The following is a 12,587-nucleotide window of genomic DNA, read 5'->3' as shown; positions in this document are numbered from 1 at the left end:
TACCTGTCACCGTTGTCGATTTCGAGAGCACCTTAACCTCTCGAGGCTTAACCTTGACGCCCGACAGGTGTTCTTCCAGGTCGGAGATCGGGCGGTCCGGATATCCCTGAAGGACGATCTTCACTGGGACCTTCTCTGCTGGGTCAAATGTGAAGAATTTGAAGTTTCGCAACTTCAACTTCTTCACTACCAAGTCGAAATTCTGTTTTTTATGCGTAATCACTTGCACAGAAGCTTTGCTAATTTTGAGACAATATTGGAGTCCCTCAAGCAACTCGTCAACATCGTCCGCCAACGTATCCAAAACAAAAATTGGAGGTGGTCGTCGTTCCTTCGGAGAGTTACACTTTTTCTGCTTTCCTTGCTTGCGCGCAAGTTCATCATCGTCATCGTCGTCGCCAGCACTGCTGCTGTCACTGGCGGTGTTGTTTTCTTCTCCACTCAGCATCTCAAATTCGTTGCTGGTGGGAACGTTGGAAGTGGTTGTTGTCGTAGTGCTGGTGGACTGCTGCTGCTGCTGCTGGTCGGAGGTACTTCCGGATGCCCGGGTCGATTGTCTCGTCCGTACTGGGGACTCACGTGGACGGTATGACACGTGTAAAAAAGAAGGATCGGTGACGTCACCGGGCACGCTCCCGTGCGCGATGGCGGTCGATGCGGCGTTGGTATGTTTACCTTTCTGCACTCTGCCGGTAGATGAACTTCGCGGGTTTTTCGAGGCCGCACTCGAACTGCCACGGCCACGGCCGGCCCTTGGCATGCTGGAGCAGCAAACTCGCGGGTAAACACTGTTAATTACGGCGAAAAAATCGAAAAGTTTGAGGAGCTCCGAACAGTTGACTGTTGCTGGCTGGTGTTGCCAGTCCCGATGAAAATCTAAAATCTAAAATCTAAAATCTAAAATCTAAAATCTAAAATCTAAAATCTAAAATCTAAAATCTAAAATCTAAAATCTAAAATCTAAAATCTAAAATCTAAAATCTAAAATCTAAAATCTAAAATCTAAAATCTAAAATCTAAAATCTAAAATCTAAAATCTAAAATCTAAAATCTAAAATCTAAAATCTAAAATCTAAAATCTAAAATCTAAAATCTAAAATCTAAAATCTAAAATCTAAAATCTAAAATCTAAAATCTAAAATCTAAAATCTAAAATCTAAAATCTAAAATCTAAAATCTAAAATCTAAAATCTAAAATCTAAAATCTAAAATCTAAAATCTAAAATCTAAAATCTAAAATCTAAAATCTAAAATCTAAAATCTAAAATCTAAAATCTAAAATCTAAAATCTAAAATCTAAAATCTAAAATCTAAAATCTAAAATCTAAAATCTAAAATCTAAAATCTAAAATCTAAAATCTAAAATCTAAAATCCAAAATCTAAAATCTAAAATCTAAAATCTAAAATCTATTAAAATCGAGACTAAGATCACATCATCACAAAATCTATTCAATTACAAATTTTAAGATTTGAGAAACTAAAAAAATATCAAAATTTAAAAATGTAAAACAATGTAAAGATTAAAATTAAGAGAACAAAAAAATGAATAACCAAAATTCTAAGAATCTTGAAACTTAAAATCCTTTAAATCTAAAACTTAAAAAAATCTGACAATTTGGTTATAAAGTGAACTCGCTAATGCGACAAACTCTAGGACGAACTGCATTCAAATGCACCTAGGAATGAACGAATCCAAAATCGTTAATTGAAACGACTGACAGCTGTCCAAAGCTTGAAACCACGAGTTCAAAAAATATCGAACCTACAAGTCCATTGGCCAGGGGGGTTGGCGAGAACCCAAACCTCTTTCTACTCTAAGGAACCTTCCACTCGAGTGTTCGAACTGACGACCTTTGGATTGCGAGTCCAACTGCCGCCAGCGATTTCACCCGAGCAGGCTTGGTTTGGCGTGTTGTTAGTCTTTATAGCAAGGAGACGACTCCCAATCCGGGATCGACGTTTTACTTCTACATCCGATGGAAGGTTGGAGCAGATGGGAGCATAACCATTCGGCCAGGCCTGCTGCTTCCTAATTTTCTTAAACAAGTCTATTTTGACTCCACCTAAATAAACTTGTTTTCTTGTTTATATGTATGAATGATCATTGAATTAATTTATTATCTTGTATTCTTTTTTATCATGGTTTTAATGATTGGCACGTTTAGGGTCCAATACGCACCTCTTAAGAAAAGGGGTCAAGAAATGGCTTTACAAACAGCAAAACAAAAGAGAGGGAACGATTTCTTGGGGCTTTTTTTGACACCTGAGCAGTTCTCTAGGATTTCGGTCATTCGATTTTTTTTTGTATTTTTTAATCCGACTGAAAATAAGAAACTTTTTTGGTGCCTTCGGTATGCCAAAAGAAGCCATTTTGCATCATTAGTTTGTCCATATAATTTTCCATACAAATTTGGCAGCTGACCATACAAAAATGATGTATGAAAATTCAAAAATCTGTATCTTTTGAAGGAATTTTTTGATCGATTTGGTGTCTTCGGCAAAGTTATAGGTATGGATACGGACTACACTGGAAAAAAATAATACACGGTAAAAAAAATTTGGTGATTTTTTTATTTAACTTTTTAACACTAAAACTTGATTTGCAAAAAAACACTATTTTTAATTTTTTTTATTTTTTGATATGTTTTAGAGGACATAAAATGCCAACTTTTCAGAAATTTCCAGGTTGTGCAAAAAATCATTGACCGTGTTATGAATTTTTTAATCAATACTGATTTTTTCAAAAAATTGAAATTTTGGTCGCAAAAATTTTTCAACTTCATTTTTAGATGTAAAATTGAATTTGCAATCAAAAAGTAAAACGAAACTATTGGCACTACGCCCCCCGGGGCATGGCCTTCCTCTAACGTGGGATTTCTGCTCCAGCGCCTCTGACGAGACAGGAGAAACCGGGACCGACGTTTTACTTCACCATCCGATAGAAGCTCAGTGGATAAGGCGGGAATCGAACCCGCGTCTCATAGCATCATCGGGATCGGCAGCCGAAGCCGCTACCCCTGCGCCACGAGACCCACTAACATCACACAATCAAAAAGTAGTTTAGTGAAATTTTGATAAAGTGTACCGTTTTCAAGTTATAGCCATTTTTATGTAACTTTTTTCAAAATAGTCGCAGTTTTTCATTTTTTAAAATTAGTGCACATGTCGATGCCAACATTTCAAAAAGCATCATGTACAAACCATGCGTTTTGAGAAAAACGCATTTGAATGTTGAGCATTCATTTTCAATTACCATATTTATATAAAAGCAAAATAAGATGTTCTAATGATAAGAAACGATGAAAAACGTTGCTTTTGTTGATACTTGATCATCCATATTCAATAAAACATTATTTCCGTAATTTTATTTGAGAAAAACAAACATAACTTCTTTTGAAATCACCAACGTCGATATCACCCTGCTGTCACTGAGGGGGGCGCTTTGTTATGATTCGTTTTTCTTCGCCGAATGTACATGGCGCTTTTTTCATGTTGCTTTTTTTTCGTCACGAGGTTTATGTAGCCTTTTGTTTGACAGGTTGACAGGGCTATATAAACAGGGACTGCTGATGGCAGAGATTTTGTTTATGTTACTTTATTTAAAATCATGATTAAACAGACTTTACTGAAGTAACTTTTGCTCATTTTTGGTGGAGAGGTAGCTTATTAGAAGTACTTTCAGAATATACAATAACCCAGAAAGTGTCAAAATGTACATAATGCCTTTTGAAATGTTACCGTCGATGTTTGCACACTTTTGGAAAAAATATTTTTGAAAAGCTGAGAAAATTCTCTATATTTTGCTTCATCGGGCTTTGTTGATACGACCTTTAGTTGCTGAGATATTGCCATGCATATGTTTAAAAACAGGAAAATTTATGTTTTCTAAGTCTCACCCAAACAGCCCACAATTTTTCAATGTCGATATCTAAACTAATGGTCCGATTTTCAATGATAAAATATGAAACATTTGTGAAATTTTCCGATCTTTTCGAAAACAATATTTTCAAAATTTTCAAATCAAGACTAACATTTCAAAAAGGCCAAACATTGAATATTACGCCCTTTTAAAATGTTAGTCTTGATTTAAAAATTTTGAAAATATTTTTTTTGAAAATATCGGAAAATTTCACAAATGTTTCATATTTTATCATTGAAAATCGGACCATTAGCTGCTGAGATATCGACATTAAAAAATGGTGGGCTGTTTGGGTGAGACTTAGAAAACATAAATTTTCCTGTTTTTAAACCTTTGCATTGCAATATCTCAGCAACTAAAGGTCGTATCAACAAAGCCCGATGAAGGAAAATATAGAGAATTTTCTCAGCTTTTCAAAAATATTTTTTTCAAAAGTGTGCACCAATTTTAAAAAATGAAAAACTGCGACTATTTGAAAAAAAGTTACATAAAAATGGCTATAACTTGAAAACGGTGCACTTTATCAAAATTTCACTAAAGTACTTTTTGATTTCAAATTCAATTTTACATCGAAAAATGAAGTTGAAAAATTTTTGCGACCAAAATTTCGATTTTTTTTTTTGTTTATTAAACTAACTGGCCTCTGTTACCATAGTTTGGCCAAGTTTTACCTTTTTCTTTTTTTTTTAACAATTCAATTATATTTATTTAAAATAAATGCGACTGGCGCAGTCCCTGGGCTGTTTGGGTGAGACTTAGAAAACATAAATTTTCCTGTTTTTAAACCTTTGCATTGCAATATCTCAGCAACTAAAGGTCGTATCAACAAAGCCCGATGAAGCAAAATATAGAGAATTTTCTCAGCTTTTCAAAAATATTTTTTTCAAAAGTGGACAAACATGTGCACTAATTTTAAAAAATGAAAAACTGCGACTATTTGAAAAAAAGTTACATAAAAATGGCCATAACTTGAAAACGGTGCACTTTATCAAAATTTCACTAAAGTACTTTTTGATTGCAAATTCAATTTTACATCGAAAAATGAAGTTGAAAAATATTTGCGACCAAAATTTCGATTTTTTAAAAAAATCAGTATTGATTAAAAAATTCATAACTCGGTCAATGATTTTTTGCACAACCTGAAAATTTCTGAAAAGTTGGCATTTTATGTCCTCTAAAACATATCAAAAAATAAAAAAAATTAAAAATAGTGTTTTTTGCAAATTAAGTTTTTGTGTTAAAAAGTTAAATAAAAAAATCACCAAATTTTTTTTACCGTGTATTATTTTTTTCCAGTGTAGTCCGTATCCATACCTATAACTTTGCCGAAGACACCAAATCGATCAAAAAATTCCTTCAAAAGATACAGATTTTTGAATTTTCATACATCATTTTTGTATGGACAGCTGCCAAATTTGTATGGAAAATTATATGGACAAACTAATGATGCAAAATGGCTTCTTTGGGCATACCGAAGGCACCAAAAAAGTTTCAGTCTGATTAAAAAATACAAATATTAAAATTGAAGAAAAAAGACCGATTTCGTAGAGAATTGCTCACCTTGCTTTCGCTGCCGCTGTTTATCATTTGAAATTTTTCTTAGCCTTTTATATCCATCCGGCGTGCGTATATCGTTTTAATCTTGGTTTTAATAGATTAATTTTAGAGATATTTTGTAGTTTTAGAGTAGACCGGTACGCAGACATGCATCGGCACTATGAGCTCTTTTTAACGGCACTCAGCTTATTCTAGATGGCATTTTCGTTAAAAGCAATGTTATGCTTGTTGCTAGGTAAAAATCTCTTGTGTTTGGCTTGAATAATGTGTAGAAAACATTGGTTCATCGGAAATCCCGATTTTAGCTATATTTTCATGTAAATGTTCTCTTAAGCTCTCAAGAAAAACTTCTTAAAAGCTCTTTGAGTGCAATTAAGAGTTCTTAACCTATATCTCAGTTGGGTTTCAAAATAATCTCTCAGGGTCTTCGGGAGCCTTAAAGACAAGTGTAATTAGCGTATTCTAATCACTGGCACAACATGCTGGGTATCTTCTACGTGAAATGCCAAACAAGTTCTTCTAAAAGAGGAGTTAGAGCGGATGCATGTCTGCCGGTACGTACACGGAAACGGTTGTTGCATTTGAAACGGAATACGTAAACGATTCGAATTGAATTCCGTTTCAGAATTCCGATTTTGTTGACTGGGTAAAAGCAATGATGTACCGCCACTTTCAAATGTTGCTCCAGAGTTCTAGAAAGAAAATCAAATCTGGAGTTGTTGGTCCAATAAACCAAATTTCCAGACCAAAACTTGAGTCAGGGGTATTGAAAAACACCAAAACAGCAAAAACTGAAAATTTGGTTTATTGGACCTTTTCAAAAAAAAAAAAAAAACTCCAGAAATGAATAAATTTTGTCTACTTTTTGTCTTCAACATCTCACAGTGCGCCCAGGTGGCAACTTTCCAACCGGTTCACTTCCTCGCGAACTGTCAAACGGGCGCAAAAAGTTCATGTTCTGCGCCAATCTGCCATTTTCGTGAAAATTCAAAACAGCATCTCCGCGAGTGTCCGCAGTGCAAGTGATTGGAAAAAGTGCGTTTTTCGCCGGAAATATCAACCTAATTGTGGTAAAAATCGTTCCGTTCTGCAGCGGAAACCGGTCTGCGCTGAAGGAAAGTGGAGTTTCGTGCGGGGGAGTGAATTTGTGGCTCGAATTTGGCGTTTTAAATTCGCGAAGAGTTGCGTGGCTAAAGAACGAAGAAAAAAAACGCGAGGAACAACAACAACAATAGCAAGAAGGCGGATTTTCTGAGCTGTGTGTTTTGGGAGTGCGAAACAACCTTGGACCATGTTGGCCGTTCCGCGTTGAGGAGGACGATTTTGCAGGATGAACAACGGAGCGGGAGGAAGTGGCGGCGGCGGCTTTGGCGGATTCAGCAATGGCGAGTCGGGGATTCTGCGGAAGACGGGCGGCGGAGGCCACCACCATCATCACCACCACGGCGGCGGCCAGGACACTTTTGCCGACCTGCTGGTGTTCGGGTACTCGTGCAAGATGTTCCGGGACGACGAGAAGGCTCGATTTATCGACTCTGGACGGCATTTAATTCCATGGAGTGGCGACAATCAGTTGAAGATTGACAGGTTAATAATTTGCTTTCTTTTCGTCAAACTTTTAAACAATTCTTAAAGCCGACAACATTAAATTCAAAATCAACCAAATTGCCAAGCTCCTTTCTTCCTTTAGCGTAATTTGATGCGATCGATGTCGCAGTTGATTTTTGCTAGCGCAAAGCGAAAACCCCAATTCTTTTTCAGCTCGTCGTTGTCGCTAAGCCAATTTGGGTCGGAAAACCGATATCTGCAGCTTTTCAGCCATTGACCTCGAGAGGGAGAACCGGATTGAGCAAAGGACGGAAGAGTGGAATTGTCGCGCTTATTTCTGAAGAACTGTTTAGCGATGACCCTGTAGAAAAAAGTTGCAGGAGATAAATGTCTCAGGCGGTCGACACAGTTGATTGGCTTTTATGTCGACTTCTTTGGAATGTCAACTTGAGCTAAATTGCAGTTTACTGATATTTTTTATATAAATATATTAGGGAGCGTTCTTTTATGACGTAACACAGTTGGAAGGAGGGGGAGGGGGGGGGGGGTCAGATGCCGTGTTATGCTCCACACTTTTTTTTTATTTGTTTGGAAATTTTGTTTTTGCATTACGTAATAAAAGAAGGCTCCCTTAAATGGGACAAAAAGCTAGGTGGCTAACTAAGATAAATTGAAAAAAAACTCTAGAATTCGACTGACAAACGGGACACATTTTAAATATTTATTTTTGTTACAAATTGAAAACTGAGAAAATAAGCAGAAATCAAATGAACCAGTTATTTAAAATTAGAAATGTACAAAAAAAAAACATATATCTGAAATTCAAAAAAAATCTTGAACTACAAATTTTTCAAACTTAAAATATTAAAATTGACAAAATAGAAAAATATTCTATAACAAATACTTATTCAAATTTTCAAAAAATATAAAATTGTAAAATTCAAGGTTATAAAACATAAAAAAATATAATAAAACAGGAGGAGAAGTGAAGAAATTAACAATTTGAAAGTTATCCAATTAAACAATTTAAGAATTTAGGAATTTGAGAATTTAAAAATTTAGGAATTTTAGAATTTATAATTTGTTGTTTTATTGGTTACGATAGCCTGTTAGTTTGAATTTATGAATTTTGAAATTTAAGAATTTAAGAATTTAAGAATTGAGGAATTTAAGAATTTAAGAATTTAAGAATTTAAAAAATTAGGAATTTAAGAATTTTAGAATTTTAAAATTTTAGAATTTTAGAATTTTAGAATTTAAGAATTTAAGAATCTGGAAAAAATCGACCGAACAAAAAAAAACAAAAAACTGAAAAACAGCCACCCTGCAACTCGTTATGTAATTCGATTATAATTTTCAAATTTTTTGACAGGAGTAGCGGTGTTTTTTTCTGTAGGCAGATAGATACCGTCATTACTGTCAAACAGGTGATTATTATGATCGGAAAACACGAAAATTATTTGTATTTTAAAAGCTTATTTTAGAAACTTTGTCAGTGTTTAAATTCTGTCGAAAATAAATCATTGTTTTGGGCATTGCAACATCACAATCATCAAAGCGGCCAGACCAACTGCGTTAAGTTAATCGCAACGATGATTCGTTGAATTCCACCTCACGTCAATGTTCCTCGATAGAATTTCATAAAAAGAAGAGAAAACAAGCGAATCTCAGAAACACAGGATCGATTTCAACTCACTAACGCTGGATTTAAAGTGGCGCGTGGATTTCTACATAATCCTGAAGGAAGTTTCCACCTAGATCTCGCAAACAGATCACTCCGCTACCCTCTTCAGCAACACAGATAACACGGTGCAAATTGTTGTAAGGACATTTGAAAGCCCCTCTAGCGCGTGTCATGCACCGGAACAAGCCTCTTTTCTCTAGCTCAGATATCCTTCCCTCAAATAACACTGCACGTAACTCCAGCGCGCGCGTGTGGCCGTGGTATGTATAAAAGTGGTAATTTGATTTACTATTTTTACAAAAAAAAACAAAGTTTATCATTTCCGTTTTCGTCCGGAGAGCGCGCGCGCAGCTGGCCGGGGAAGTTGTTGTGCCATTAAGTGCCGAACCCTCCGCAACATCCCCGTCCAGCTCGCCGTGCGATGGCCGCCCGGATTTCCGTTTTCTTTTCCAGCTGTGAAGCCCTAAGCAACGCGTTCGCGTAACGCGCTTCCTCTTCTTCGAGGGTGTTCGCTAATCTGGGCTTCCCGTTTTTTTTCTTCTCTTTCCTTCTTTCTTGTTTCCTTCTCTTTTCTCTGGAACCACGACGCGTAGATACGATGCCCGCGGTGCCTTGCACGATCTGTCCCAGCACGAACCGCCGATCGGTGGGTACGGGAACCGGCTGGACTGTCTGGCACCGGCCGAGCAGCGTGCCGAACAGCTGTGCGAGGAGGAGCGCTACTACAGTCTGTACGCGAACGAAGTCGAGGAGGAGATTTATCAGGGTGAGGGCGAAAAAATTGGGATTTTTGGGAAGATCTTGGTTGATATCGAAGGGTTTTTTTTACAGAGGAAGCCGCGAAGCGGCAAGCACTGAGTGGTGCGGAGATTGCGTTCGATTACGATGCTCCTTCGGCGGATGGAGCTACGATGGTTGGTCCGGTGCCGGCGGATTCCGCCGGCATCGGTGATGATGACGAAAATAGCCTCGATCCTCCGTTTGAGGCTCCGAAAGGGTTTGAAATTCCGACCGATTTGGAGCTACCGGAAACGATGAAGGAGCACGCGATCATCGAGAAGACGGCCAAGTTTATAGCGTCCCAGGACTCGCAGATGGAGATTCTGCTGCGAGCAAAGCAGGCGGCGAACCCACAGTTTGGGTTTCTCAGCCCTGGTGGGAAGTTGTACCGATACTATCGGCACGTGTTGATGGCCATCAAAACCAACCGATATCCGGAAGAAGTGGAGGAGGTTCCCGAAAAAGGTAGGTTGAGGGAGATTTGAGAAGGTTTGAAGATTTGACAGACGTGCTTCTTTGCAGAAGCGGAAGCCGCTCCAGCAGCTGAAGAAGTTGAAGTTTTACCTAAGCCCAAGGTAATTGTCCCATCCATAAAGTACAAACCGTCGGTAGACTGTGCTTACACCCAGCTGATTAGTAAAATTACGGGTGCTCCGATTCCGCCGGAAAATCAAGTGACCGCGGCGGCACCGCTGACTCCGACGCAACTGACCTCGTTGAACACCGAGTACGAGTACTCGCTGGAGGAGAAACCAGTCGAGGTGAAGAAAGTGTCCACCGGCTTGGCCGGTCTCGTGCAGTACAATTCCGACAGTGACGACAGCTCGAGTGAGACCGACCAGAAGGAAGAAAAGAAACCCGAGGTACCAAAACCAGAGCAGCGGGAAATCGTATTTACTGGCAAGCTGCCACCAGAAATCTTCCAACACGTGATCGAAAAAACCGCAACTTACGTCGCCAAAAACGGCTACAGCTTCGAGGATGCGCTGAGGACAAAGAACGACCCGCGCTTTCTCTTCCTGCGGAAAGACCACGAATTCTATCCGTACTTTGCATTTCGAGTGCGCTACCTCATCAACCCGTACGAGGACGTGCCGAAAAGCCCGGAAAAGGTAACCATCACGAGGGAAATCGCGAACGGCACCGTGGTGGAAACGCCGAGCATCGGCATCAAGACGGTCAACGTGGCTGCGCCAGTACCGGCGCCGGCTCAGCAGACGCAAATCCAGTCGACGAAACCGGGCGGAGCGGTCTGTTTCTCGATCAAGAGCAGCAAGGAGGACGCTCCGGTTGCGCTCAAGTCGAGCGTGATCCAGGAACTGGGCGCCGACGAGGAGGAAGCGGAACCGGCGAAGGAGGAGAAAGAAAAGAGTAGAACACCGAGCCGGGAGAGGGACGTCGAGGAAAAGCCTGCGGAGAGGAAGGTCGTGGAAAAGCCTGCGGAGAAAAAGGTCGTGGAAAAGTGTACCGAAAAGAAGGTCGCAGAAAAGCCTGCCGAGAAAAGGGTAGTGGATGACAAAAGATCGACCACTCCGCCGGCTGTCATCGACATGTTCTCGGATGAACCCAAGCAAAGGTTTGTGATTTGTTTATATTTGTCATTTTCGGCATAAAATTCAAAATCGTGCAGCAAATTCCAGTCGACATTCGTCAACAAGCAATTGCGTGTCGCACGACATATTGGTGCAAAAACGTACGACATTGTCGTGCGACGTCGTACGATTGCACGGACGACTAACGACGGACGCTTGACGGACCTTTCAGTCAGGGAATCCTTTCTGTCTGTCACTCTATTTTCGTAAATGTCAACCAAACTCAATGAGATGACAGGTTTTGCTGTCATCTTGTTGAAATTTTTTCGACATTAAGGTGAAACGGGACGCCATTTCTTGGGCAACTTCTTTGAACTCGACCTATTTAGCATCTGCAAACAAAACAAAACTTTGTAAGTTATGGCATTTTCCTTAAAGGTGCTTCCGAAACCATAAGTCGTGGTTTAAATATGGCGCTGCCTTCTCGTTTCACCTTATACAAGGTGGCAGGTTGTGCAAAATGACGTCATAAATTTTACTTCCAGGTCACCATCGCCAGTCGAGGAACCCAAGGTGTCGTCAGCAGAAGATGAAATCAAAGAGCAAAAACGGCAAGAGGAACGCATTAAGGACAAGCTGACGACAGCCGCTCGGGAAAAGCTCGCCGCCATCACCAAGGAGAAACAACTCCAACTGGAACGAAAGAAAAGGGCCAGCATGTTCCTCAGCATGATGGGCAACAAAGCAGAGCCCAAAGCCAGCAAAGACGATCCAGAGCCGGTCGTCGCCGCTCCATCTCCTTCCTCCTCCTCCACCTCCCAAGATACGCCCCCTCAAGCCCCAGGCAAAAACGGGTTAGACTTGCTAAAAGACTCCACCGCCGCCGGCAAAGACCAGGACAAACAATCCGACGCTTCGATACACTCGATCCCGTCGCAAAGCACCACCCCCGAGGTTCTCTCCAGCGATGACGATGACGATGTCGTGCTGGTCGGCGTTAGCACCCAAAAGGACAACGGCGCGACGAGGCGCTCCCGGTCCCGGACGCGCTCGGACAGCAAGCATAAAAAGCGAAAGCACAAGCATCACAAAAGCAAAAGCAAAAAGGCCAAGAAGAAAAAATCTCGCAGTCGGAGCGTGAGCCGGAGTAGGTCGTCGAAGGCCGTCAAGCGGAAACGGGCCCGCAGCAGCTCGCGGTCGGAAAGCTCGCGACGATCGCGGAGTAGGTCCAGGGACGGGAAAAAGAGGAAAAAAGACAAGAAGAAAAGCCACAAGCATCACAAGAGTTCCAGATCTTCGTCGCGGTCCAAGCATCACCACAGTCGGAGGGAGGAGCAGCAGCGGGAGGGGGAGGATTTCGACTGGGATGCGCTGTGAAGGGGTTTCTCTGCGTGTGTGAATATTGTGCATAATAGTTTTTTGGTCTAAATAAATTGAATTCATAACACTCTGATTTTTTATTTTCCGATTATCCTTTAAAAACTATCAGAAAACCATGAAATCTCTCATTTTTATGTTTTGTTGACTCATTGATCGTTGTAGGAACGATGTCGTACCAAAAGCCGA

The 12,587-nt window shown here is 40.1% G+C and overlaps 1 protein-coding gene across 1 annotated transcript; it reads left to right on the top strand.

Annotated features, from left to right (window-relative positions):
* Positions 1 to 6,450: 6,450 nt before the first annotated feature.
* On the top strand, positions 6,451 to 12,468 carry LOC120427912 (protein suppressor of white apricot). Its single transcript, XM_039592852.2, has 5 exons — positions 6,451 to 7,064; positions 9,303 to 9,475; positions 9,541 to 9,954; positions 10,012 to 11,041; positions 11,567 to 12,468. Exons 1-5 carry the CDS (start codon positions 6,808 to 6,810, stop codon positions 12,396 to 12,398), a joined length of 2,706 nt encoding a protein of 901 aa, XP_039448786.1. The 5' UTR covers positions 6,451 to 6,807; the 3' UTR covers positions 12,399 to 12,468.
* The last annotated feature ends 119 nt before the right edge of the window (positions 12,469 to 12,587 follow it).

This window comes from Culex pipiens, chromosome 3 (genome assembly GCF_016801865.2).
Source record: "Culex pipiens pallens isolate TS chromosome 3, TS_CPP_V2, whole genome shotgun sequence".
NCBI classification, from domain to species: Eukaryota; Metazoa; Arthropoda; class Insecta; order Diptera; family Culicidae; genus Culex; species Culex pipiens.
The sequence above is the reverse complement of the archived record's forward strand: the minus strand, read 5'-3'. Positions and strand labels throughout refer to the sequence as shown.

Excerpts from the sequence above, each read along its gene's own strand:
- LOC120427912 (XM_039592852.2), top strand. The coding sequence starts at position 6,808 with ATGAACAACGGAGCGGGAGGAAGTGGCGGCGGCGGCTTTGGCGGATTC. Across the intron at positions 7,065-9,302 it reads AATCAGTTGAAGATTGACAG|ATACGATGCCCGCGGTGCCT; the intron begins GTTAATAATTTG and ends CACGACGCGTAG. Across the intron at positions 9,476-9,540 it reads CGAGGAGGAGATTTATCAGG|AGGAAGCCGCGAAGCGGCAA; the intron begins GTGAGGGCGAAA and ends TTTTTTTTACAG.